Below are 24944 nucleotides of genomic sequence, written 5' to 3'. Positions count from 1 at the left end.
AGCCTTCTGTCCTAAATTTACAGAGATCAACTTGTCTTAGCTTTTTTTTTTTTTTTAGACAGAGTCTCACTCTGTTGCCCAGGCTAGAGTGCAGTGGTACAATCTCAGCTCACTGCAACCTCCACCTCCCTGGTTCAAGCTAGTCTCCTGCCTCAGCCTCCCGAGTAGCTGGGATTACAGGTGTCCATCACCACGCCCAGCTAATTTTTGCATTTTCAGTAGAGACGTGGTTTCACCATGTTGGTCAGGCTGGTCTCCAACTCCTGACCTCGGGTGATCCACCCACTTCGGCCTCCCAAATTGCTGGGATTACAGGCATAAACCACTGAGCCCAGCCTGTTTTAGCTTTAATTAAAACAAAATTTATATATTTTGTTCACCCATGAGATCAAATTAACTTAGGATCATTTTCAAATCATTAAACTCCAATTTATCCCTGATGTGATAATACCATCAAGAAGAGGTGAACTGGGCTATTAATACCATTTTGAAGCCACCTCTGGTTCAAGTCTATGTTGTTATGCATGATCCTTTCATTTTTGGACCAAATATATAAAAACATCAGATGAAAAACAATAATCTAGTGTCCTTCCTTGAATCATGAATAACATGATACTGACATCTGGATATTTAGCTAGTCTTGGTTCCCGAGGAGAATATTCCACTCTCTTGCTTTTCATAACTTATGAATATACCTATTTCCCTATTATTTGCACATTTTGATTCTTCAATCCCTCAAGCCCAGTTCCTAGAGCAGCTACCACTATATGTATTCTGGACCCATAAGTACAACTTGATGGAGATGAATGATGAGAGGTGAGTCTGAAGGGCCATCACACTGAGTTTTACAGCATCTACCATGACTTCCTCATGTCTGTGTTTTGTTGATGGCCACACTGGCACACTGGAACCTCATTTAAGTAGATCCTTAATAATATTCTCTAACTGCTGCAAATTCCATGTACTAGAGAAAGATACAACAAACTCCTTCACCTAAAAATAAAGACATTCTTTTTTTGTTCGTTTGTTTGAGACAGGGTCTCACTGTGTTGCTCAGGCTGGGGCACAGTGGCATGATCGTCATTCATTGCAGCCTCAACCTTCCTGAGCTCAGGTGATCCTCCCTTCTCAGCTTCCCAAGTAGCTGGGACTACAGAAATGCATCACCAGGCCCAGCTAATCTTTTGTATTTTTTTTTGTTTCGGTATAGATGGGGTTTCACCATGTTGCTCAGGCTGGCTTCAAACTCCTGGGCCCAAGCAATCCACCTGCCTCAGCCTCCCAAAGTGCTGAGATTATAGGCATGAGCCACTGCACCCTGCCAATTATTTGGAAGGGCTGCTAGCAGACTCAGTATAGTAAAGTTAGGCATCATGTAACGGTTAAGAACACTGCCTCTGTAGCCAGATTTACTGGGCACAAACATTGACTCCCTATTTATTAGCTATATTACCACAGACGAGTTATGTCACCTTCTTGTGACTTTGCTTCCTTGTCTGTAAATTGGAAACAACAATACCTCATAATATTGGCATAAGGATTAACTGAGTTACTTATGTGAAACACTAAGACTGCAACACTAAGTACTAGAGGAATATTAGTAATTTTGGTTGCTGCTGTTGTTATTACCCAGAAGTCCTAAAAATTACTCCAGTGGCATCTCAAGAGGAAGCCAAGACTAGATTAATTTAATGCAATAATTTTCATTAAATCCACAGGAAACCTGGATTTTGTGCTTGAGAACTAGTAGGCATGTAAAATTATTAATTCCTTGGCCATTTTTATTACCTGTGTTGAAAACGCTTGTATGTTGATCAGCTGTGGCTCAGAGAAGAACTGCTGGTCACTAATTTTCAGGAAAAAGTAACCTTTCCTAAAGAAGTCCCAAAGAAAGGAATAAGAAAATACAATCATTACATTAGACTTTAGACAGAAAAGGCTTAAAAACATTTTCAGGTTATGTGTAGGTAAGAATTTGGATCAAACTGCTGCAGCAATGTCATATTCATACTGTAAAGAAAAACTACCAGATAAAGATGAACATAGTAAGATTCAAGTAAAAATACTGTGTGTTCTTAAATCTTCTTATAACAATTATAATAATTATGTAACCATTTTTTTCCTATCTTTCTAAACTGAATAAAGAAAAGACTGAAAAATTAGTTGTCAGGCCAGGGCAGATTAGCAATATATCGTTGGCTAATGGTTAAACTGAAGAATTGAAAGGAATCTTTTATAGTCTCTGACCTGTTCTCCACGATTCCCTCTTCCCAACAAATGCTCTTCCTAACCCCTGCCCAATTCATGTGAGTGGGCCCCCAGTGACAATGTCTGCAATGTCTGTATTACACAGCTGTTCATCTCCCCTCACTCCCCACCAGCCTACACATAGTCATTGTGGACAGACTAGGGAAGGATGGCTGATTCTTCCCTGGCGATTTGCAACTGGCCCAAGAGCCAGCAGTCAGTCTCAGCATTTGACTACAGGACAACCAGAGTCTACGGTGTAGAACAAGTCTGCCTGTAACACAGAAGTGAATGAAGCCTATAAGCAAAGAGACACAGGGATGACAGAAGAGTTGATTCCTGCTTCCCCTTCCCAGTCCTTGCTTCCACACTGTCCTGGAGCACAATTGCCCTTGGTGTCTTTGAGATCTGAGCCACCCCTGCAATGTTATAATAAGCCTTACATTTTTGCTAATCTAGTTCAAGTTTACTTCCATTACTTGCAACCGAAGAGTCCCAATTAATAATAAAATAAGCCGTTGTTCAAGCAGCTTCAGAGACTGCTAGAGGGAAGGTAAGACTTACCCACCTTCAAAGCCAAACCAAGCACAGAACTTGCTGCTGACTGGTAAGATATAGGACTACTGCATTATGGGTATTTTTGAATTCTAATCTACCAGAGGGACCATTGTTTGAAAAGTTCTTTAGAAGTTATTCTTGGAACTACTATTTATACATGAAAGAATGTGGATGGATCTCAAAAGCATTATGGCAAAAGACAGAAACAAAAGTCAACATATTGTTTGATTCCATTCACCTAACGTTTTAAAAAGCACAAAACTATAGCAGTAAAACTGGATCAGTGGTCACCAGTGACTGGGGGTAAAGGAGCAACTATAAAAAGGAGACTTTTGGGGTAGTGAAACTATTTTACATATTGACTATGGTTGTGGTCACAAGACTGCAAAACTGTATACAGTTATTAATATTTATAGAACAATACACTTCAAAATGGGGGATTTTATTGAATGCAAATTATACCTCAATAAACCTGACTGTTTTTTAAAAAGCGATTCTTGTCTTCCCTTCTCTTCTATCTTCCCTTCATTTTCTGTCCCATTTAAGTCCTGTCCCTCTCCACCACCACCTCAGGCTTCAAGAGAATGTAACTGATGGATTTCCTTCCAGGATAGAAGAGAAGGTAAGACAAAAATAGTTTTTTAAAAATGATTTTTGGTGGCACTGAGGTTCCAATAACAGTGTTCAGTATATCAGCAATACCATTTTATCCCAGTGATGGCAACTACACCTATAGGTTGTCTTCTACTCCACAGAAGCATTCTAATCCCAAAGGAACCCGATCCTAAAGAATCGTGCTCGGCCGGGCGCGGTGGCTCAAGCCTGTAATCCCAGCACTTTGGGAGGCCGAGACGGGCGGATCACGAGGTCAGGAGATGGAGACCATCCTGGCTAATGCGGTGAAACCCTGTCTCTACTAAAAAAATACAAAAAACTAGCCGGGCGTGGTGGCGGGCACCTGTAGTCCCAGCTACTGAGGAGGCTGAGGCAGGAGAATGGCGTGAACCCGGGAGGCGGAGCTTCCAGTGAGCTGAGATCCGGCCACTGCACTCCAGCCCGGGCGACAGAGCGAAACTCCGTCTCAAAAAAAAAAAAAAAAAAAAAAAAAAAAAAAGAATCATGGTCAGTGTCTTCACGGTTAAAAACAAAATCAAAACACAAACTTATTTGTTTTGTATTATTCAGAGACTTTAATAATTTTATTTTCCATGGGTTTCTACCAACCTCATTTTATTATTATTCTCATTCTTTCTTTTGTTGAATTTTTACTGTGCCTCTCATTCTTTCTTTTGTTGGATAAGGAGAATCCAGTATTACAATAGGTGCCCCAAAAAGAGTACTGTGAGTATTTCCTAAACTGCCATTCTTTGTCCCATTTAGGGGTACAAAGCTATGATTCCACAAAAAAAAAAAAAAAAAAAAAAAAAAAAAAAAAAAAACAGGTGATGAGAGGTTAAAGAAGTTAAATAGACAAGAAGGTTGACCTTGGTTGTCTCTGAAGCTTTATGCTTTTCATAAGTGACTGCAAGAAAAGGGATTACTATACAGAGTTGTATCACTCTGTGTTTGTGTGTCTGTGTGATAGAAACACTTAAGAATAGGCCAGGTGTGGCAGCTCACGCATGTAATTGCAGCACTTTGGGAGGCTGAGGCAGGCAGATCACTAGAGGTCAGGAGTTCATGACCAGCCTGGCGAATATAGTGAAACCCTACGTCTTCTAAAAATACAAAAATTAGCTGGGCATGGTGGTGTCTGCCTCTAGTCCCAGCTACTCAAGAGGCGGAGGCACGAGAATCACTTGAACCCAGGAGGCAGAGGTTTTGGTGAGCCAAGATCATGCCACTGTACTCCAGCCTGGGTGACAGAGTGAGACTCTGTCTCAAATAATAATAATACTTATAGTAAAAATGAATGCAGAATATATAGTAGGAATTTGAAGAGTCTATGGCATCAAACACCAGAGTGTTAAGCTTCACCTCTGTAGCAATACTTCTCTATGAAGTGACCTTTTGTCTTTTGAGGAGGGAAGCATGCCTATTGTTCCTAGTATATTAGGGAGGCAGAAATCATTGTGGCTAAAGGCATGGGTTGTGGAATCAGTCTTGGCTTGGAGTCTCAGCTCTGCACACACATGTTGAGCGGTCTTGGGCAAGATAACCTATACTCTCAAGGCCTCAGTTTCCTTATCTGTAGACTAGGAACATGAGATATATAGTTCATGTATAGTGCTTAACATGATGCCTGGCTCAAAGTTAGCACTCCATAAATGCTAGTTGTTCTTATTCCTATAATATGATCTTCCAAGGTCACTGGCATCATCATCTCTGAATTACAATAGAGAAAATGCCATCTACTTTTCTCCTCACCTATCTCCCAGCCCAAATCTCAAAACCAACCAACCCTCAAGGTTAGTGTTGACAGCAGAAAATACTCACTACGTCCTTGCCACTGTTCCATGGGTTTCAACTCCTTGTTTATACATAGAGGCTATGCTGAATTATCTGCACTAATGAAGTAGAGCAGGATGAAGGATAATCCTAAAGGCTAATCTTTGGGGAGCACCCTCTGACTTCTGTGGAGTAGATTTACCCTGCTAATTATATAGCTATATTTGCTTGGGTTGGTGTTAACATTCAATTGCATTCCTGAAGCATATGTCAGCTGGGGTGGGGAAGGCAGCCAGAAGTGTGCTAAGCATCAGGGGAAAACTGAATCAGGCTTAAAAATTAACCACAATTAATCCCATAATGTGGATAATAAAAAGTTCACTGTGATTCTAAGTTTCCTTCCAACTCGAAAATCCTAGAGACCATACAACACCTTGAAAAGCATGTGCTCCCATCCTCTCTCTCTGCCGCCCACTCCCAGTGTACTGCCCCAATGTTGAAGCAGCAGCTGTAACATCTAGGTATATGACCACTTTTGTTTCTGCTGGGCCAAAAATCTGACTAATTGTACCAGGATTTTTCTGTTGCATCAGAGGATTACCCATAATTATGTGAGAAAATGAAAATGTCTCTAACAGATGCACGTTCTTTGAGCAATCACAGGGAAATGATGACAGGCAGCTGACAGCATTTGGGTTTGTGGAGTATTGATCTTCCCCGGAGGAGAAGGGTTAGCTATTGAGAAAGAGAGGCTGGGACAGGGTGGAGGAGTGGAAAAGCAATGATGGAAAGGAGGCAGGAAGAAAACAACAAAACACAGAGTCACCTGAGTTTTTCTTTGCTGTGCACAAAACGCACTTTCTTCTCGTTCACATCTTTCCAGCTAAAACGTCCAGCCTTATCCAGCTGAACCTCTTTTCCATTTCTTGAGAGCACTAGCTGACCATTGGTGGGAGCACTCACAACATGAAACAGGAGATCTTCGACCCTACCCTCTTGGTCTTGGACATTCAAGAGGGAAAAATCCAGTGGCTTTATTGAACCAATTGGGAGGATCAGGGAACCATTCACATGAAGACTAGGGGTATGTATTTTGCCTGAAAAACAGGAATCCAAAGGTGAAGCTTGTGGTACCTTCCCTAATTAGGTCAATTTCCCCTTATTTTTATTTTTTCAGACCACCTCCTTACAATTTCCAGAGAATACACACAAAATAAGAAACAGAGTTGATTTCACTGCATAAACAGTGTGCTGGAGTTTACAGTATTACATTGTTACAAAAGACCACAACCGTCAGCTGGCTCTAGAGAGCTTCAGTGTTCCTGAAGAATACACATGATGTCTCTTTGCCTCCCAGTGGGGTCCTCAGGTGTGAGTCACTGCTCCTGTTCTTTGACACATGTTCCATATAGAAGACATGGAGCCTGGAAACTATGCCGATGGCTGGAGAAGGCCATTCCCAATTCCATGCCAAACTAAAGGTTAATGGCTACTTTCTTCTTTTAAAGAAGTTTAGGTGAGGAAACAAGTCCTAGTTCCAAACCAGTACCTATCTTTACGACCGCATCTGTCAAACACTGCTCTCACTTCCTGCTGAGCTCTGGCTCTGACTCGGACATGTTCCTCTCTTACAGGCAGCTCCAGCTTTCCTTTCAGCTGCCCTCCATGTGCCAACCCTTTTTTTTGTTTTAATTTTAAATAAGCTTGTAATGTTGTTAACTCAGACCTGCACAGATGAGATTCTGGCCACGGTATACAATAAGCCTCCCAGTGGTTACCACCCTGAATGCACATGACAAGAACATAGGACTTCAATGTAATCGTTAAACTATAAAACCCTTAGAAGAAAATATAGAAGTATATTTTTATGATTTTTGAATTAGATAATGCTTTCTTAGATAAGACATAAAAAGCACACGTGACAAAAGAAAAAATAAATGGACATCATCAAAATGTAAAACTTTTGTATTCAAAGGGCACCTGTGAGAAAGTGAAAAGACAACACACAGAATGGGAGTAAACACACAAATCATATATCTACAAAGGGACTTGTATCAAGAATATATAAAGAACTCCTATAACTCAGCGATAGAAAATGAAAAACCCAGTTTTTAAAATGGATGAAGAATTTGAATGGGCATTTCTTCAAAGAAGATACACAAAGGCCAATAAGCACATGAGCAGGTGCAAAATCATAACCACAATAAGATATCGCCTCATTTCCACTAGGAAAGACAATAAAAATTGTTAGGGTATGGAGAAATCAAAACCTCATAGATTGCTGATGGGAGTGTAAAATGGTGTAGTCACTTGGGAAAACAGTTGGACAGTTCCTCAGTTAAATACAGTTACCATAGGACACAGCAATTCTACTCCTGTGTATATAAACCCTAGAGAATTGAAAACATTTTTCCATACAAAACTTGTACACAAATGTTCATAGCAGCAATACTCATAATAGTCAAAAAGTGAAATCAACTCAAATGTCCATCCATTGTTTAATGGATAAATAAAATGTGGCATGTTACATCTATAGAAAGACAAAGGAATGATGTGCTGATTCATGATATCGTATGGATGAACCTTGAAAATACTATGCTAAGTAAAAGTAGCCAGACATAAAAGGCCACATATTGTAAGTTCCATTTATGTGAGATGCCTAGAATAGGCAAATACCTAGAGACAGAAGTAGATTAGTGGTTGCCAGGGACTGGGTTGAGACAGGAGTAGAGAGAAACTGCTAATATTATGGGGTTTCCTTTTAGGATGATGAAAATGTTTTGGAACTAGATAGTGGTGTTAGTTGCACAACTTTATAAATACACTAAAAACCACTGAATTTTATACTTTAAAGCATGAATTTTATGGTATGTAAATTACATCTCAACAATAATAAGAATCATATAGGGATCTTTTAAAACAATACTGACAATTCGGCTCCACTGCCAGAGCTTCTGACTTGGATGTTCTCAGGTAGGACCTCGGGAATTTTACAAACTCTGCAGGTAATCCTAGTGGGCTCCTGGCTTTGAGAACCACAGTCCTATCCTGATGCACCTGCCACATCAGACCTACCAAGGGCAAGTAAAAAGGCTGGTGTTTGCTATCATTTCCTAGAATAGCACCAGTTAATTTACAGTGGAGTAGGATTATCAGTGGCTCATACTTAAAATTCATGTGAAATACACATACCTTGTCTTAACAATTTTATAATCTCTGTCCACATGAAACATCTGATGACAAAAAAGGATTTCTTAACATGATGTAGAATTTATCCTGTCTCCTGCAAGTTGTTTTTGCCTGGACTTTAATTGGTAGTGCTCCTTTTTACAACTAGGTCAGACAGGACAGTTTGGAAATGCCAAGTTTCAATGGGACTACTTCGACTGTAAGATCGCTCCAATGAGAGTGGCACTCATTTTCACAAGCGGACTTATATCCTAGAGAGAAGTAAGCTGGCTCTCAAGTACTTAGGGTTTTCAGAAAGATTCCCCAGAAATAAGTCAAAAATATTTTTTTTCCCGTGGGGAAGTCTTAATATCTTTAAAGGCCAGAAATACAGAGACAGAAAATATGATTGAATATGAGTGTTAAAAAAATGCCTCATGTTTTTGACGAACGACTCTCAAAAGCCAACAAACACTCAGTAACGTCCCTCCCAAGCTTTACTCACCTATAAAGGTTTTGGGATTCAAAATTAAGACTGAACTTAAATTCACTTCTCTTTGTTATTTAAGGTAACGTGTCCATTAATGTGTTGGAAGAGACTGGCTTCATTTCTTAACATGTTACTTATTATTATTATTATTATCATTATTATTATTATTTTGAGATGGAGTCTTGCTCTGTCACTGAGGCTGGAGTATGGTGGCATGATCTCGGCTCACCACAACCTCCACCTCCTGGGTTCAAGCGATTCTCCTGCCTCGGCCTCCTGAGTAGCTGGGATTACAGGCACTCATTACTGTGCCTGGCTAATTTTTGTATTTTTAGTAGAGACAGGGTTTCGCCATGTTGACCAGGTTGGTCTTGAACTCCTGACCTCAGATGATCCGCCTGCCTCGGCCTCCCAATGTGCTGGAATTATAGGCATGAGCCACCACGCCCGGCCGATGTTACATATTTTTAAGGGCAAACAGGGTAGCTTGAAATCCATTCACTAGAAACATGTGAACCTTATGAAGCAGACTCCTCATACTATTTGTTATTTATTTATAATTTATCTCTACTGTGTGAAAAAGGGTGTACCACTGCACTTTGACATAATTAGCTCTACAAATTGATATAAATATAAATAAATCATAGGTAAATATAGTCATGTGCTCTATAACATTTCAGTCAACAACAGACCACTTATATGATGGTGGTCCCATAAAATTATACTGTACCTTTTCTATTTTAGATATGTTTAGATACACAAATACTTACTATTGTGTTACAATTGCCTATGGTATTCAGTACACTCACATGCTTCAGTACACTCACAGGTTTGTAGCCTATATTATATAGCCTTGGTGTGCAGTAGGCTATACCATCTAGGTTTGCGTAAGTACACTCTATGAAGTTCAAACAATGATGAAACTGCTTAATGATGCATTTCTCAGAATGTATCCCCATCATTAACCAAAGTGTGACTGTATATATATAATTTTCTATAACATGGCTGTAGTTCAGGAACTTAGCTAAGTTTTATGCCAATTTCTTAGCTGATAGCTGTGACTTTTAAGACACAGATTGCTTCTTTTCCTTTCCAATGATTATAGAAGTTGAGATTTCCCAATTTTCCATATTCTATAAAGAGTCCCTTACTCCTTAGCAGCACCATGGGTTTTCCCAAATTGGGAATGCTGCATTTTATATCACATACGTCAATTATGTCTGCAAACTCAGCCTTCACATAGAGAAATTATTGGTAAGTTCACCAGACCATCAGAGCAGAAACACTTACCAGAACATGTTTCATTAGAGGAGTGGGCAGAAAAGCCAGGAACACAGTTGTAAACACAGAGGCCACTCTTCAGAAAGAACCCATGGTCACAGAGGTGACAACGGTCCCTGTGGCTGCACTGCAAGCACCCCCGAGGACAGGCTATTAGAAAAGGAAACACTAAATGAGATTCAATCAAGGCACCACCAGCAACAGAGAAATAAAGGGCTTGCAACCAGAAGAGTCAGAGCACATGCAACAAATGAGCCCTAACTGTAACAAAAGAGAAGACTGACGGTTTCCCCGTAGAATGTACAGGGAGCTGATCTATAGAGAGGAACACTCCTCGCTTTACACAATGCGATCTAAAAATGTTACACATGCATGAATTGTTTAAAAAGTTAACCATATTGACTTGTAAGAAAAGACCTTTGTAGTGATTAAGAGCACAGACTCTTTCTAGGTACCCTTCCTCCTCTAACCTTCCCAGCTGCTGACCTCGGGCAAGTTCTGTTTAACAATCGATGCCATAATTTTCTTGTCTTAAAAATGGGGACATTAATAGCACCTAATGCAAATAATTGTTGGGAGGATTACATGTGTTATAATGTGCAATGACTAAAACAGTGCGTGGTACACAGGAAGGGCTCAATTGTTCTACTACTACCACCATTGTATTTCTTATTATTATTGTTATTAGTAGTAGTAGTATTTAATAGTATTTTAAATACTGGAGGAGAGCAGCTATTAATAGGACCATAGGATTACTTTTCGAGTCAAGTTAACAATTTTCTAGGAAGAGTTTTTGCTGACTAATTTTTCTGCTTCCTTAGTTGAGATTTTTTTATAGAGAGGATACACAGTATAGTTTAAAGGGCCCTGGATTGGAATCAGAAAACCTGGGTTTAACATCTGATCTTAAGTTGCTGTGATTAACACTTTTAAGTCTCCTATTTTTCTTTCACTTGTAAAATAGGATTCATAGCGTCTGTCATATTTTATCAAGCCATTTTGAATATGAAATTAGATAATGCAAATGGGGGAAATTTAGTGATATGTAAATGCTATGCCTGGTTAATAGCATTATTAAATGTCAGGTACTACAGTGGGGCATACAAACCAAGTTTTGATAGATATGATGAGAAAAAAACTGATAAAACTCTCCAGCTAATCCAGTGGACAAGGAGATTAAGACTTGGGGTTCAACTTAAGTTTCATAAAAGCTCCAGTGTGTTTCACTAAATTGTCCCCAAAATTCCCATTCTTTAAGGATATTATCAGAATCATGGGTAATTTAGTCTAAACACTAAAAATTCTATGTCTATATCAACAGGGCTGATCCACTCTTAATGGATCCCTCACTACAGATCAATATAAGCTTTACATTTCATAAAATATTGGCTTTGTTTCCATAAAGACCTTTGGGGACAATATTGGTTTGTGTAAGAGAATATTGGCTTACACTCCTATGTCCTATTTAACCAACATATGGCAGATATGCATGTGAAGCCATCAATTACTTAGGCTAAGCTCTCTGGGCTTTCATTCCGCTTTCTAATTTAAGTGTTCTTGGATACCTGAGAGTCAGCACATGTGACTTACTTGCTGCCTTCACTTCTTTCCAGAATAATCAAAACAGTCTCCAAATTACCTGTGCATTTGTGCTTTACATGATCTGCAAAGTACCCCTTCCCACATTCCTGGACGCACTGGGCTTCCAAGAGGAGAAATGGCCCTTCACAGCGGGTACACTCATGGGGACCTTGGCACTGGAGACAGTAGCTGTCACAGTCTAAAAGACAAAAGTGAAGTCATCAGGAATTTGTGTGGCTCTCCAGGGGCTCCAGGCCCTTGTGGGAAGGCAGCATGAGATGTCCAGCAGCAGTACAGCTTAGTGTACTTGGCAAAGGACCATATGAAGAGTGAAGGAGTCTGGGTTCTGGTTGTGACTATGATACTTACCAGCTGGGAGACTTAGGATTACTCTACCTCACTGAGCCTCAGTGTTCTTCTCTATAAAATGGGGGTTGATATACTGTCCTATCCACCCATGGAAAATGCTAGATAAACTATAAAGTGAATGACAGATATCAGCAGCTATTATTATTATTATTATTATTATTATTATTTGAGATGGAGTTTTGCTTGTTCCCCAGGCTGGAGTGCAGTGGCACAATCTCGGCTCAACGCAACCTCCGCCTCCCGGATTCAAGTGATTCTCCTGGCTTAGCCTTCCTGAGTAGCTGGGATTACAGGCATGTGCCACCATGCTCGGCTAATTTTGTATTTTTAGTAGAGATGGCGTTTCTCCATGTTGGTCAGGCTGGTCTTGAACTCCTGACCTCAGGTGATCCATCTCCCTCTACCTCCCAAAGTGTTGGGATTGCAGATGTGAGCCACCATTCCTGGCCTAAGCAACTATTATTATTATCATTAGTCCTTGGGTCTCAATACCGTTTTGCTGAAGTGTTGACCTTTTGTGGTTCATCAAGTCCATCAAGTCAGTTTTCAGTCCCCCAGGAATACTCCTAGGAATGCCATCTGTGCACTTTTTTTTTTTTTTTTTTTTTTTTTTTTTGAGACAGAGTCTCGCTCTGTCACCCGGGCTGGAGTGCAGTGGCCGGATCTCGGCTCACTGCAAGCTCTGCCTCCCAGGTTTACGCCATTCTCCTGCCTCAGCCTCCCCAGTAGCTGGGACTACAGGCGCCCGCCACCTTGCCCGGCTAGTTTTTTGTATATTTTAGTAGAGACGGGGTTTCACCGTGTTAGCCAGGATGGTCTTGACCTCCTGACCTCGTGATCCACCCGTCTTGGCCTCCCAAAGTGCTGGGATTACAGGCTTGAGCCACCACGCCCGGCCATCTGTGCACTTTTGAGGGGAATTTCAGGGTCTGAGAATTTTGTAGTGTTCAGTTGAGGCTAAAAGGGATACTAGGCCAGAGAGAGATGATTGTTTGCTATATGGAATACAGAGGGTTGAAGGGGTCAGTGAGTGAAATCATCGGGTCTTCTCGTGTGCCCAAATGCCTAGGGTACAAACACCTTCCCACCTGGAGAACCTGACTGTTCAATTTTTAAGAAAATCTGAAAGTAACAGCTAACACATACCTGTTTGTGTGGTCCTATATGCCCAAGATTCCCATATTGCCCTCAAATTTTAGCAAATGTGTTATTAGGGCATGGAAGATGAAAAGGGGAAATGTTCACAATAACAAAGATGGCTCTTAGGAAAGAAATCAGAAACTGGGTAAAAAGCCAGAAGGGGAAACTTGCCACAGTTTCCTTCTGAAAAGAGTACAAACTGGAGGCGGCCAAGGTATGGCTGAACACAGAGCAGGGCCTCTACACACTTACTCTTGCAGAGGCCTGAGTCCTGGTAAAATGATGACCGGCACTGCTCCACGCAGGCCCCATCCTGGAGAATGTAGCCATCCATGCACTGCAGGCAGTCTGTTTTCAGGGGCCCACTGCAGGCACTGCAGCTCCAATCACACTCTAAAAAAGAAAGTCTGCATTAGATTATCTTCCTTTCTGTCCACCCTCAGACCCAGCAATTCATTTATGAGGAGTCTGTTTGCAGCCGCAAGGAGTAAAATAAGGACAGTGTAAGAGATGTCAGATAAGCAGACTCAAACGAGGTTTCCACTTGTAGTAGCCTGAATGCTTCTCTGAGCTTTAAGTGTTCCCTAATTATGTTAGACATGGACATGTACAAGGAGCACTCCATGCTTGTGCCGAGCCTGCTTGTCAGCAGGGCTGCTGAGAAACCAGATTACTCTGATCTTAATTCTTTATCCCTGTGCCACATCAAGTCTTCAGGCAAAACCTGCCTCAGGGAGTGGCCAACTTGCCCCACAAACCTGTCAGTTTGTGGTGAAAAACAAGATTATCACAATTCCACCCCATTATAAATGATTTCATAACTATGCCGGCAGTTTTCAGCTAACCCTGACTTCTTCCAAGTACTCAATGCTCAATAGGTAAAGAGATGTCAGAGACTCAACTAAGAATGCATCTGCTGCCACCAATAACACCAGTTGCCTGAGTTTCTATCTCTCAAAACCAGGCATTGACCAAAATGACAGAAAGAACCAATGATGTCAGAATTATATGGGGCATAAAGGTCCTGTCCAGAAAGAAAGAGGTTGCTAAAACAATAGAAGATCTCATTTAGGCATCAGAATGGACTCAATTACATGTTAATTTGCTCCATAAGCACCTATGGGATAGTCACTGAACAGCAGGAGGGGGCAATATAAAGGTGGTAGGTGTAGAACTTGTCATCAAGGAGCTTATGTTCTAGAGGGGTCTAACCTTGAATGTGCATGCAAATAATCCAGGGGGGTTGTTAAAAATATGGATTAGGCTCAACATCGGATTTATCAAATCAGAGTCTCAGGGATTGGGATGGGGCAAGGGAAAACATGTTGCTGCTGTACTTGTTATTGTGAATATTATAGTTGTTGCTGTTGCTGTTGTTTTCAATGGCCCAGGCAATTCTGATGCAGTCAGAAAACTCATGTTTGAAAGCCAGTGTTGTAGCTGGTAAGGGAAGTGCTACATGCATGGAAGATGGGATGGGATAGCACAGTTAAGTGCATGGGTTTTGAAGAAAGGTAAATCTGTATTCAAGTCATGACTTTGCTACTTTTTATCTGTATTATCCTACAATAATGTTTTTATCTATATTATCCTTGGTTTCTCACCTGTAAAACATGGGTGAGAATAGTACCCATTTCATAAACTCATTGTGAAGAATAAAATGAAATAATGAAATTCAATAATTTAGCACAGTGCCTGGCATACAGTAACAACTCAATAAACGTTTGCTGCTGAACTGTTTCCCTTAGAGAACCTATCTCCATTCAGGGCCACCCTGGATCTCACCCTCCATTTCTGCTAAGAAACTGGAGACACCTCTCATTAGTTACCTTTTCTCTTCCTTGATAGAATATTTCTAAGTCCCAAAGAAATCAGGTAAATATGCAAGACAGTACACGTGCTTCCAAGAAGATTGACAAAGTTAATCCTATTCCTTTATTTGGCTGAATCAGTCCTGAGGGAAAATGACTAAAACAAAGCCTTGAAAACTGCCAGCATAGTTATGAAATCATCTATAATGGGGTGGATTTGTGATAATCTTGTTTTTCACCACAAACTGACAGCTACTGGTTAGAAGTCAAAAAAAAAAAAAAAAAAAAAGAAGAAGAAGAAAGGAAAAAACCTCTGTGGTCTTGAACACAGCAGACCACCTAAGTTGACAACCAAGTAGAATTTCTTGGAATGAAAAGTGTGTAATTTTGTAGAACCTTACAGCATCCTAAGTTACTTGACAGATGTTTGACCACCATATCTAAGCTCTAGCTTCTCTGCTTCTCTGCCAGAATCAGAAGGATAGAGAGAAATGTGGAAGGAGGCAGGAATGAGGAAATGGATAGGAACAAGTAAAACCTGTTCTTTACCCTTGCTTTTCCTCTTGCTGAGAACTACCATTCAAAGAGCATCGGCCCCAAGAATTCCAACTACTGGAGAGCAAAGAAAAAGGCACTTGGCATTTGACATTATCTCCTTATAAATTTCCTTGAATACAGGGACTACGTCTTCACTCATTTAAGTATGTTAAGCAGAAATGAACACATCAGACATGACTCCTGACCTCATCAAGCTTAGAGGCAGCAATCTACAGCCCAGGAAAGTAATGTATCTTCAGAGTAGGCCTTGTGTGATAGAAAGGGAATGGTGGGGACTGATGAACTGAAGAGATCCTGCTCCATCCAGCAGGGACTACAGCTACACTGTTTCAACCTACAGTTGCACTGTCAGGATGCATATCCAACACTACTAGAGCTTCTGGTTAAAAAAAACAACAACACTTGAAAATGTCAATTTTTGTATGTGAAATCTTCTCATTTTTAAAAGGTGAATAATTAAAGATTTTAAAGCACTGAAACATTAGGCAGACCAAAGAAAACATGTCTATGGGCCAAATATAACCTGAGGATTTACAATTTGCCACCTCTGGTCTTGTTATCAAAATGTGGCACAACGTCTGACACAAGAAGGTGCTCAAAATATATGCTTAATAAGTAAATCAAGGAGTGAATAAATGAATATATACATACATACACAATTGTTGCTATCATCAGAGACAGTCAAAATATACGATGACTGGTGTTTTCTCAATATGGAAAACTAGACATCAGTAGTAAAGGGGTATCACTGAGTAAAAGAATCGTTACACAGTTCAGGAAGAGCTTTACCTTTGCACGTGTTGGTGGAGAAGTCAAGATAGTACTGTGGGGCACAGCTCTCGTACTGACATTCCCCAAAGAGCAGAACCTTGTTTGGATCTCGGCAGGAGGTACAGCTGGCCTGTGAATCACAGCTTCCACAGTGTGTGTTGCATGCTGAGCAGACAGGAAAAGAAAATGACCAGATGATTACAATTGCAAATACTGAAGCACTGATCAAACCTAGACAGATGTTATATAGGAACAAAGCCTTGCTACAACCTGCGCCACGTTTCATTATGGCTCATAGCCCTCCCCTGTGATCAACAAAAACAGAAAATACTAGTTTCCAAAATAGAAAAGGGTAATCTTATTTTACAAAGAATATAAATTGCAAACCCAAGAATGGAAATCCCATATCCAAATTGTTCTGTGATTCAGCAACAGAATTTATGCTTACTCTAAGATCCCTGGAATTACAATTCAGAGCTTAAACCTTACTTCTTCAGGAATCAAGCTTCCTTTAGTTCATAATGTAGATTCATGTTTTTGTGTGATGCCAACATTAAAATTAGGCACCAACTTTATTGGGGAGCTTGGGAAACCCCATACTTTAAGATGCAAAGGACTTGAAGGTGAACTGGTTGATTGATTTGCCTAGTTACAACTCTTAGAAGCCAGCCATGTAACTCTGACATTCAGGGATGATACCCCAATCTGGTCATGCTTCCATCTTCCCTCATTTAACAACTGGCATTTCTCCATCGACATAGTTTTTCATGCCAGAAACCTCGGAGTCTATCTTGACACCTCTCTTTCCCCGACTCCTAATCCAATTATTCACTGGATCCTATTTATTCAAACTCCAATATAACTCTCAGAACTTTTCACTTTTTTCCATATCCACAAATGCCAATATTTGTAAGCCATCATTATCCCATGCTGAACTACTGTCACAGCCTCCTAATTGGTTTCTCCATCTCCGCTCTGACCCCCTTGCAATCTATTTTCCATGCATCTACCAGAGTGGCTTTTAAAATTCATACAGCTCAGGTTTCAGAGTACACTTTCGCCTTCAAACTCAATGTCGTTTTTCAATCCTGGAAAATTTCCAGCCATCATTTCTGCAAATATTACTCTTCTACCATTCCCTCCATTCTCTCCACATGGAAATCCTATTATAACATGTATATTTGAATCCTCTTAATATAATCTCTGAGTCTTTAACTCTTACTCATTCTTCAGTCTCTCCTGGGACTGTTGTTAACCTTCTATTCTAAAACAGACCTTCCATTACAGCATCCTGTACATGTTTTTCATGCAAATTTCATATAGCAATTTCCATTTGAGTGATTATTTGATTAACATTTGTATCTTTTAGGCGGCAAACTTCAAGAAAGCAAATAGTAGGTCTGTTTTGTTCATTGTAATGTTAGTCATCACCTAGCTTGTTATCTGTCATATTATAGGTGTTCAATAAACACTTGCTACATAAATGAAATAAAGCTAGATATTGCATAAGATATATACAACCACCAGCATTTCTGTCTCTTTCGGAAATCTTCCCTAAGTATGTGTCAGAGGAAAAGTTCACAGAGAAACCCAGTGAGTTTTAGATCTATATGATATCAAAGTATATGGCACAGTGCAAGAAAACTAACTCCCTGAAAAAAAAAAAAAATCACATGCTATTGTTTCACCTACAAAGAAAGACATTGCTATAAAACGTTCATTAGAATATGTATATTGGCAATTTAAGGTCCTGGGAAAATTCTAGACTGGATTTTCAGTTCTAATTATTTTCAATAATTAGAAAAGAATATTTTAACTGTTGTAAGCTTAGGTGAGACCAAATTTTTATCCTTTTTTTTTTTCCTAGAATTTTTATGCATGGTGTATCTTAATTTTGGCAAAGAGTTTGATAGAGATTCCAAAAATAAACTTGTGAATACAAAAATGAAGTAAGACCTACTAGTTGTAAGTGGATTTGAAGGTGGTTGAAAAGCATACTCAAAATGTGATCAGCAAATCTTTATAATTGATAAAAATAGTGTCCACAGTAGAGTATCACATTAATCAAGCCTTAAATTCTTACTTGATCAATATTTTTATCCATGACTTTAATGGAAACAAAGAAACCATGTCAATAATATTTAAATACACCACATGCACCTATATAGGAAATATACATAGTTAAGTTTCACCGGCTGGAAGAACACAGTTCAGTTACTTTAACCAGTAGAAATAATGAACCTACAGTAATCAAGTGAAATAAGCAGAACTCTAAGAAAAGTCCCGCATTTATGTTCTAAAACCAACTGTACAAATACAGAATGAAGAAGACCTGCTTAGAAAGCAGTTGCTATGGAAAAAATATCTAAGATTTTTAGTCAATAACAGGCTTGATAGTAACTAAAAATGTGATATGCAACGTAAGGTCAGCCGGTCCTCCTTTCTTGACATAGAGCTGCAAAATGAGGTCCCCGAATGCCAGTTTCCCAGCCAGAGGTCAAGGCCAATTCCTTGCCCTAGTGTCTGAGGGTTTCCTATGACTTACTTCCATCTGCCTCTGTGTTCCTGAATCTTTTTTCTTCTTTTTTGAGACAGTTCTCACTCTGTCACCCTGTCCCCCAGGCTGGAGTGTGGTGGCATGAACACAGCTCACTGTAGCCTCTACCTCCTGGGCTCAAGCAATCCTCCCGCTTCAGATTCCCATATTGCTGGGTCCACAGGCACATGCCACCATGTCCAGCTTATTTTTTAACTTTTTCTAGAGACAGGATCTCACTTTTTTGCCCAGGCTGGTCTCAAACTCCTGGCCTCAAATGATTCTCCCATCGTGCCCTCCCAAAGTGCTAGGATTATAGGTGTGAGCCACTGTGCCTGGCCTGAATCTTTCCACAGAGTACTCATTCCCCCTTGGAACCCTAATGTATACCTCAGCCCCTTCACTCACTTCTAAAAGAAATGGATTCATGCTGAGCATTTTGGATTGCTGGAAGACTTTATGGAGGATCTGGAGGGACATGGTAGTGTCACATTGAGAAACAGGTGGCTTCCATGACTTCTTCCTCTTACCCTTTCCAAAGTAATGAGTAAATGGCTGACCCTGTCTGACACAGAGCAGTTCTGTAGGCACCAACGTCCCTCGGGTTCTCAGCTTCCATGGTATTACATTTGGACCCCACAAAGTACTTACTAGTCCTGACGCAGACATCTTGGTGTGGCCACACCTGGAGTAGCAGGGGCAGTTCTCTGAGGTCAGTGACCCCTATAGCAAATGCAGGAGGATGGTGAAAAAGGTGGCAGAGTGCACCAGAAACCAGTGAGGGAAGCTGGGATGTCCAGTAACCATCACATCTGTGATGTGCTGTAAGGAGTGAGGGACCTCACAGTGTAGGGGTTCAATTACCTTCTTAAACAGACCTGTTTTCTGCTGTAGGTCTAAGAAATGGTCATTCACTCCTGCTTCAATACTCCATTGGCTCTAGGTCTACATGGCACAGAGATACCCAAGTGGGGAATGATAGTTAATTTCAAACTTTGGAAAGTAATCGTGTGAATGAAGGAGGAAGCTTATTCCATATCACTTTGGAGGCAAGTTCTAGGGCCAATTAAAAGCAACTGTCCGACAACTCCAGCTCCCCAGCAGTGGAACCGGCTTTCTTCTGTGGAAGTCTGTGGAGGTGAGTGAGAAAGAGTCTCTGCACTGGTGCAAGATTGGCTTGAGTAACTCTGGAATTCTCCTCCAATACCAAAGCACTATGGTTTCAAGTACTCAGAACCTTACGTATCACCTCCTTTTTAAAGTTCCTACTGCAACTGGTGACCCTTAGATTTTTTAATTCAATTAATAGTACATCCTCTCGAAAGATTCCTATAACTTAGAGTATCTAGAAAGCTCTCCAGTCCTTACTTCCTTCAATAATTTGGTTATGAATGCTTCCCTTAATATCCCTTAATACTGATTACATTTCTTCAAAAGCCCTTATTGCAGAATTTCTAAAATTGGCAGGCTTATAATTGTCTGTAATTATGAGTATTAGAATAGAACATTGTTGAATTTTTTTTTTTCTTTGAGACCGAGTCTTGCTCTGTCACCCAGGCTGGAGTGCAATGGCGTGATCTCAGCTCACTGCAGCCTCTGCCTCCCAGGTTCAAGCGATTCACCTGCCTCAGCACCCCCCGAGTAGCTGGAATTACAGGTATGCACCACCATGCCTTGCTAGTTTTTTTGTATTTTTAGTAGAGATGGGGTTTCACCATGTTGGTCAGGCTGTTTTTGTTTTTTGTTTTTAACCTACTAGAAACTCAAATATCCCAACGTAGGAGCATACTTTTTCAATCTTAGAATGAAATTTAAGGACTAAACTTAGGAAATTCTTAATCCAACTGAAATATTCTATGAAATTCTATTTACATGGGATGATGGCAAATGTGTTTGTGCAGAGGCCACCCTGCACCAAGACAAAAACTTCCCAGAAGAGAACTATTTCAATGCAATGTATTTTTGTTACCTATACTTCATACAATGGATTCTATTTTTTCTTTTGAACTTTTATTTCTGTGATTCCACTGCTGTGAAGAGCCTCATAAATCTAAGTCACTATTTCTCCACCAAGACTCTCTTGCTCTTGAATAGAACATGGAAGTATTTCATTCCTGTCTCTTGTATTACAGAATCTACAGATTCTGGCAGACAGTTGATATATACAAAGCAAAGTTTTTGTTACAAAAGCAATCTTCCCACTGGTCCAAAAAAATTTGTTTTTAGATCTCCAGTACCTCCACAGATGATGCAAAAGGGTGACTTCCATATAACTAATGCAAATCTTTGCAACGATCTCAATAAACTAACAGTAATATCTATCATCCTCTGTATAAAATAGAAATAGCTTTACTACTTTATTTGCCTCTCATTTTAGATGATGATGATAAAAACAAAACAATGGTTAATCAATTCTGACAACTTATTCTCCACTATGGTCTATATTAAATGTAACAACAATAGGATGTAGGTACTGTTATAATCTTCCTTTACAAAAAGAGAAAAAAAAAAAGAAACTGAGGCCTAGTGGTTAATTGGCTTGTTCAAGGTCATAAAGCTCTAAGTAGCAGTTAGGATTTGAACTTCAGTTCTCTAACTCTAGAGCCCACTCTCCTAACCACTACTCCACAATTCCTTCACCATGGTATCCCCTAGAACACACAACTGAAATATCACTACTATATTTGTTAACTGTCATTTTCAGAAGTATAACAATTTTTCGTTTTTGCAAATGACACTTTGGTGCCTGAGATAAAATAAGCAGCATCAGCCTATCATAAATGTTCCTTCATCTGTGAAGGATATCTTATTTTTTTTTTTCAGAGAGATTTACCCATTCCCTAATAGAATATCCTAACTCTTTGTTTGTGCCTGACTCAAGATAATTAATCGTATTCTGACTTACTTGAGAAATAAGACATCTATATAAGTAACTCCCATACAAGTCCAAATAACTACTGTTTAGGCAGAAATGGAATATTTCCAGCATGCAAAGCCTTGTACACTGTGAATATTCACAAATACATGTAGAAAACAAATTCAATCCAGAGAAGTGCTTAGTCCACTGACTGTGTACTAGAGCAAGTTCCACTCTCTGCCTATGGTCATAGAATGGGATTGCTGAGAAAAACTATAAAGATGAAACAAACTAACACTTTTATTTTTTAAATGAGATAACCTGGACAGAGAAGTTAAATAACCTGCCCAAGATCACACAGCTGGCACTTACAGAGGAGACCCTACCGCCAAGCCCAGCACTTTCGATTAGGCCGATATCTGACCTATAATCTGTTAATGGCAACCTTATTGCCTTTGTAGATTGGTTTTCTTCCTTTTATAAAAATAAAGGCTACCAGGTGAGAAGATGGAAGTAAGAACCTCACATTTCTTTCAATGGCTTCAGAAAGGCAGGAAAGGAAGGAAAGGAGAGAAGGTTCATTGGAAAAACCTACGCTGGCAAACATGATTATCATCAAGATAGTGCCCAGGGAAGCAGGTGGTGCTGCAGGTGCCAGTGTGGGACAGCACGAGATTGGTGTCACATGAGGAGCAGGAGAAAGGTCCTCTGCCCTGGCAGGTTCTGCAGGAGGAGTGACATTCTGCAGAGGAAAAAGAGACACAACAGAAACCGTGATGTCAGATTCTCTTCCAAGCAGCATCCCAAGTGTGGGTAATAAAATCCCAACATTGAGAACACTGGCAGGTCTGGTTTACAGTCCCATGGCATACTTCCCACCTCCGCTCTCTCTTAGGAAAGGTCAAGCCTTCCCAGCTACTGCCCGAAGAGAATCTCCGGTGGCAGCTCCAGCTCCTGAGTCCAGCACTTACTCACTTTTACAAGCTCCTCTCTCTGCATAGTATCCTGAAGGGCAGTCAGGAACACAGTGGTCCCCGAGCAGCAGGTAGCGGGCATTGTGGCACCTCAGGCAGATGCTCCCGGTGTTGTGGAGATCAGCTGCACAGTGCTGGCACAGAGGATGGCAGTCTGGAAGGGGAAGGGGAGCAGAGAGAAGGCACGGGTGCTCATGAGCACAAAGTCTCATCACTGCACAAAGGGCAGAAGAGATTTCAATTACAAACACTGCAGCTGACAGCTGGAGAGTAGCCCAAAGGCAGTGTATATCAGTAAAGTAGAAGCTTGGGACCTGTACAAATTGTGTGTTTGAGGTTTTTAGCAAATGGCCAGGCCCAGCACAGTGACTGAGTTTTCATCCCTTTCCAATGGAATGACCTTTAGATACGGGGGTGCCACGTGATAGATACTTGCTAGGAGTATAGAGAGAACTTCCTGACTAACAGAAGCAGTAAGATCAATACTATTAATATCTCCCCTGGGGGTCTGAGACTGGAGTGCAGCTTCCCCCACCCCCTTCACAGTAACAGAGGCAGGAGGCAGAGAAATTCTAAGAAGACAGGGAGGGTCCTTGGTGAAACCCCATCTTCACCATAAAACAACAACAACAAAAAACAGTCTGAAACTCGTGACAGAAAGTCCAAAGTAAGAGCTTCTATTCCTCTTTGCCCACCCTCTCCCAATTGGTTCTTTCTGAATCATGCCTTTTTACCAACTGAATGTTGCTTTTTCCAAAACTACCTATGGCATGCCCCAGCCCCATCCTGTGCCCATAAAGACCCCAGACTCAGTCAGTAGAGGGGAGACAGCCTGACTCTGGGGAAGAGACAACCTGATTTTGGGGGAAGACGACCTGTCCTTCTCGTCCCCTCTCCAGCTCCCCTCTCTTCTGAGAAATGTTTTCATCACTCAATAAAATTCTCCACTTTTACCATCATTCAATTTTCTGTGTAACCCCATTCTTCTTCAACACTGGACAAGAGTTTGGGGCCCACTAAGTGCCAGTACCCAGAAAAGGCTGTCACACCAGCCCTTTGCCCTCACCAGCAGAGGGCAACTGCCTCAGCAACAAGGCAAGAGGCCAAATGAGCTGCTAACACACCACCATCTGTCAGACTTAGATGGCGAAAGTAAAAGAGCACTATAACACCCTGTCTGGGGCTTCAGGGTCATGGGCACCCTCACCTCGGTGCCACCACGTTTCCCTTGAGGTGACATGCCTGGTTTGGCTGCAGGCCCCCCATGGCGCTGGCTGTTGTGTCAGTGCCCGGAGAGGCCAGCTGGATCCTGCACTCACTAACTCACATGTTTCTCCCACAAGGGGCTGAGCACAGCAGGCTGAGTAGATGAGGCGCCACTGCCATGAGTCTGGCAAAGAAGCTGAGAAAAATCCTGCATCAACAGGGCTCCTGAGCCCTCCGCAAGGCTCCTTGTCACAGATTTGGCCTTCTGGAGTCAGTATGCCAGTCTCAGCCTTCAGTATGAATGGACTGGGGTGAGTAAATAATTGGATTGAGTTGCTGGAATATTTTGGTATTTAACTAGAGATAAAGTTATGAAGAAGAGTTGTGAGTTGAAAAGCCATTTTTATGACCCAATACATAGTGCATAGTAGCTCTGTAATGCCAGTTGGGATTAAAGCTATAAAACAAATTATTTTTCCAGACAGCACTGTCTCTTGTTCTCATTCACATAATAGTCATTCTTTAATAAAGAACTTGATTGTGTTCAGCTTCCTTTGTAGGTGAAAACTTCCTGCTTTCAAGTGGTAATTACCCTTTAAGTCCTATTTATCATCCTTTATCCCAAAGGCAGGAGAAAACCCACAAATCTCAATTTACCCACCTAAAATGAAAAAGGAGTAAGATCTAGAAGAAAGAAAAGAAAGAGTTCTGGTTATGGGGCCTTCCCATCTTCCCCTGTAGGATTCAAAGCATTTCTTTGTACTCGCTAATGCACCACCCATGGCCTCAAAATGTCTTGTTTCATCTCAAGGCTTGTAGTAGAGACTGTGATTTCTAGCGAAATCCATGTTGGTAAAACAGATTCCTGCCGCTGAAATCTGTTAAAAACAGGTCTTTCTCTGTACACTGTTGGTGATCCTAACTGTTGATCATCTGGATGTGTTCCCTGCACATGAAGCAGATCTCCCTTTCATGTCCAGTGCCCACTCATCCACATGAGAACCCTTCA

At 40.8% G+C, this 24944-nt stretch overlaps 1 protein-coding gene across 1 annotated transcript in view; it reads right to left on the bottom strand.

Moving 5' to 3' along the window:
- The window catches only part of LOC126955312 (extracellular matrix organizing protein FRAS1), a 344588-nt gene that overhangs the window by 61107 nt on the left and 258537 nt on the right, over positions 1 to 24944 (bottom strand). Inside the window, exons 21-28 of the mRNA XM_050791751.1 lie at positions 22731 to 22883; positions 22351 to 22497; positions 16381 to 16527; positions 13475 to 13615; positions 11772 to 11912; positions 10142 to 10282; positions 6020 to 6290; positions 1789 to 1873 (exon numbers count right to left, since the gene is read on the bottom strand). Of these exons, the coding sequence (XP_050647708.1) occupies positions 1789 to 1873; positions 6020 to 6290; positions 10142 to 10282; positions 11772 to 11912; positions 13475 to 13615; positions 16381 to 16527; positions 22351 to 22497; positions 22731 to 22883 (1226 nt within the window). The remainder of the gene's footprint in view (positions 1 to 1788; positions 1874 to 6019; positions 6291 to 10141; positions 10283 to 11771; positions 11913 to 13474; positions 13616 to 16380; positions 16528 to 22350; positions 22498 to 22730; positions 22884 to 24944) is intronic.

This window comes from Macaca thibetana, chromosome 5, assembly GCF_024542745.1.
Source record: "Macaca thibetana thibetana isolate TM-01 chromosome 5, ASM2454274v1, whole genome shotgun sequence".
In the NCBI taxonomy this organism is placed as follows: domain Eukaryota; kingdom Metazoa; phylum Chordata; class Mammalia; order Primates; family Cercopithecidae; genus Macaca; species Macaca thibetana.
The sequence above is the reverse complement of the archived record's forward strand: the minus strand, read 5'-3'. Positions and strand labels throughout refer to the sequence as shown.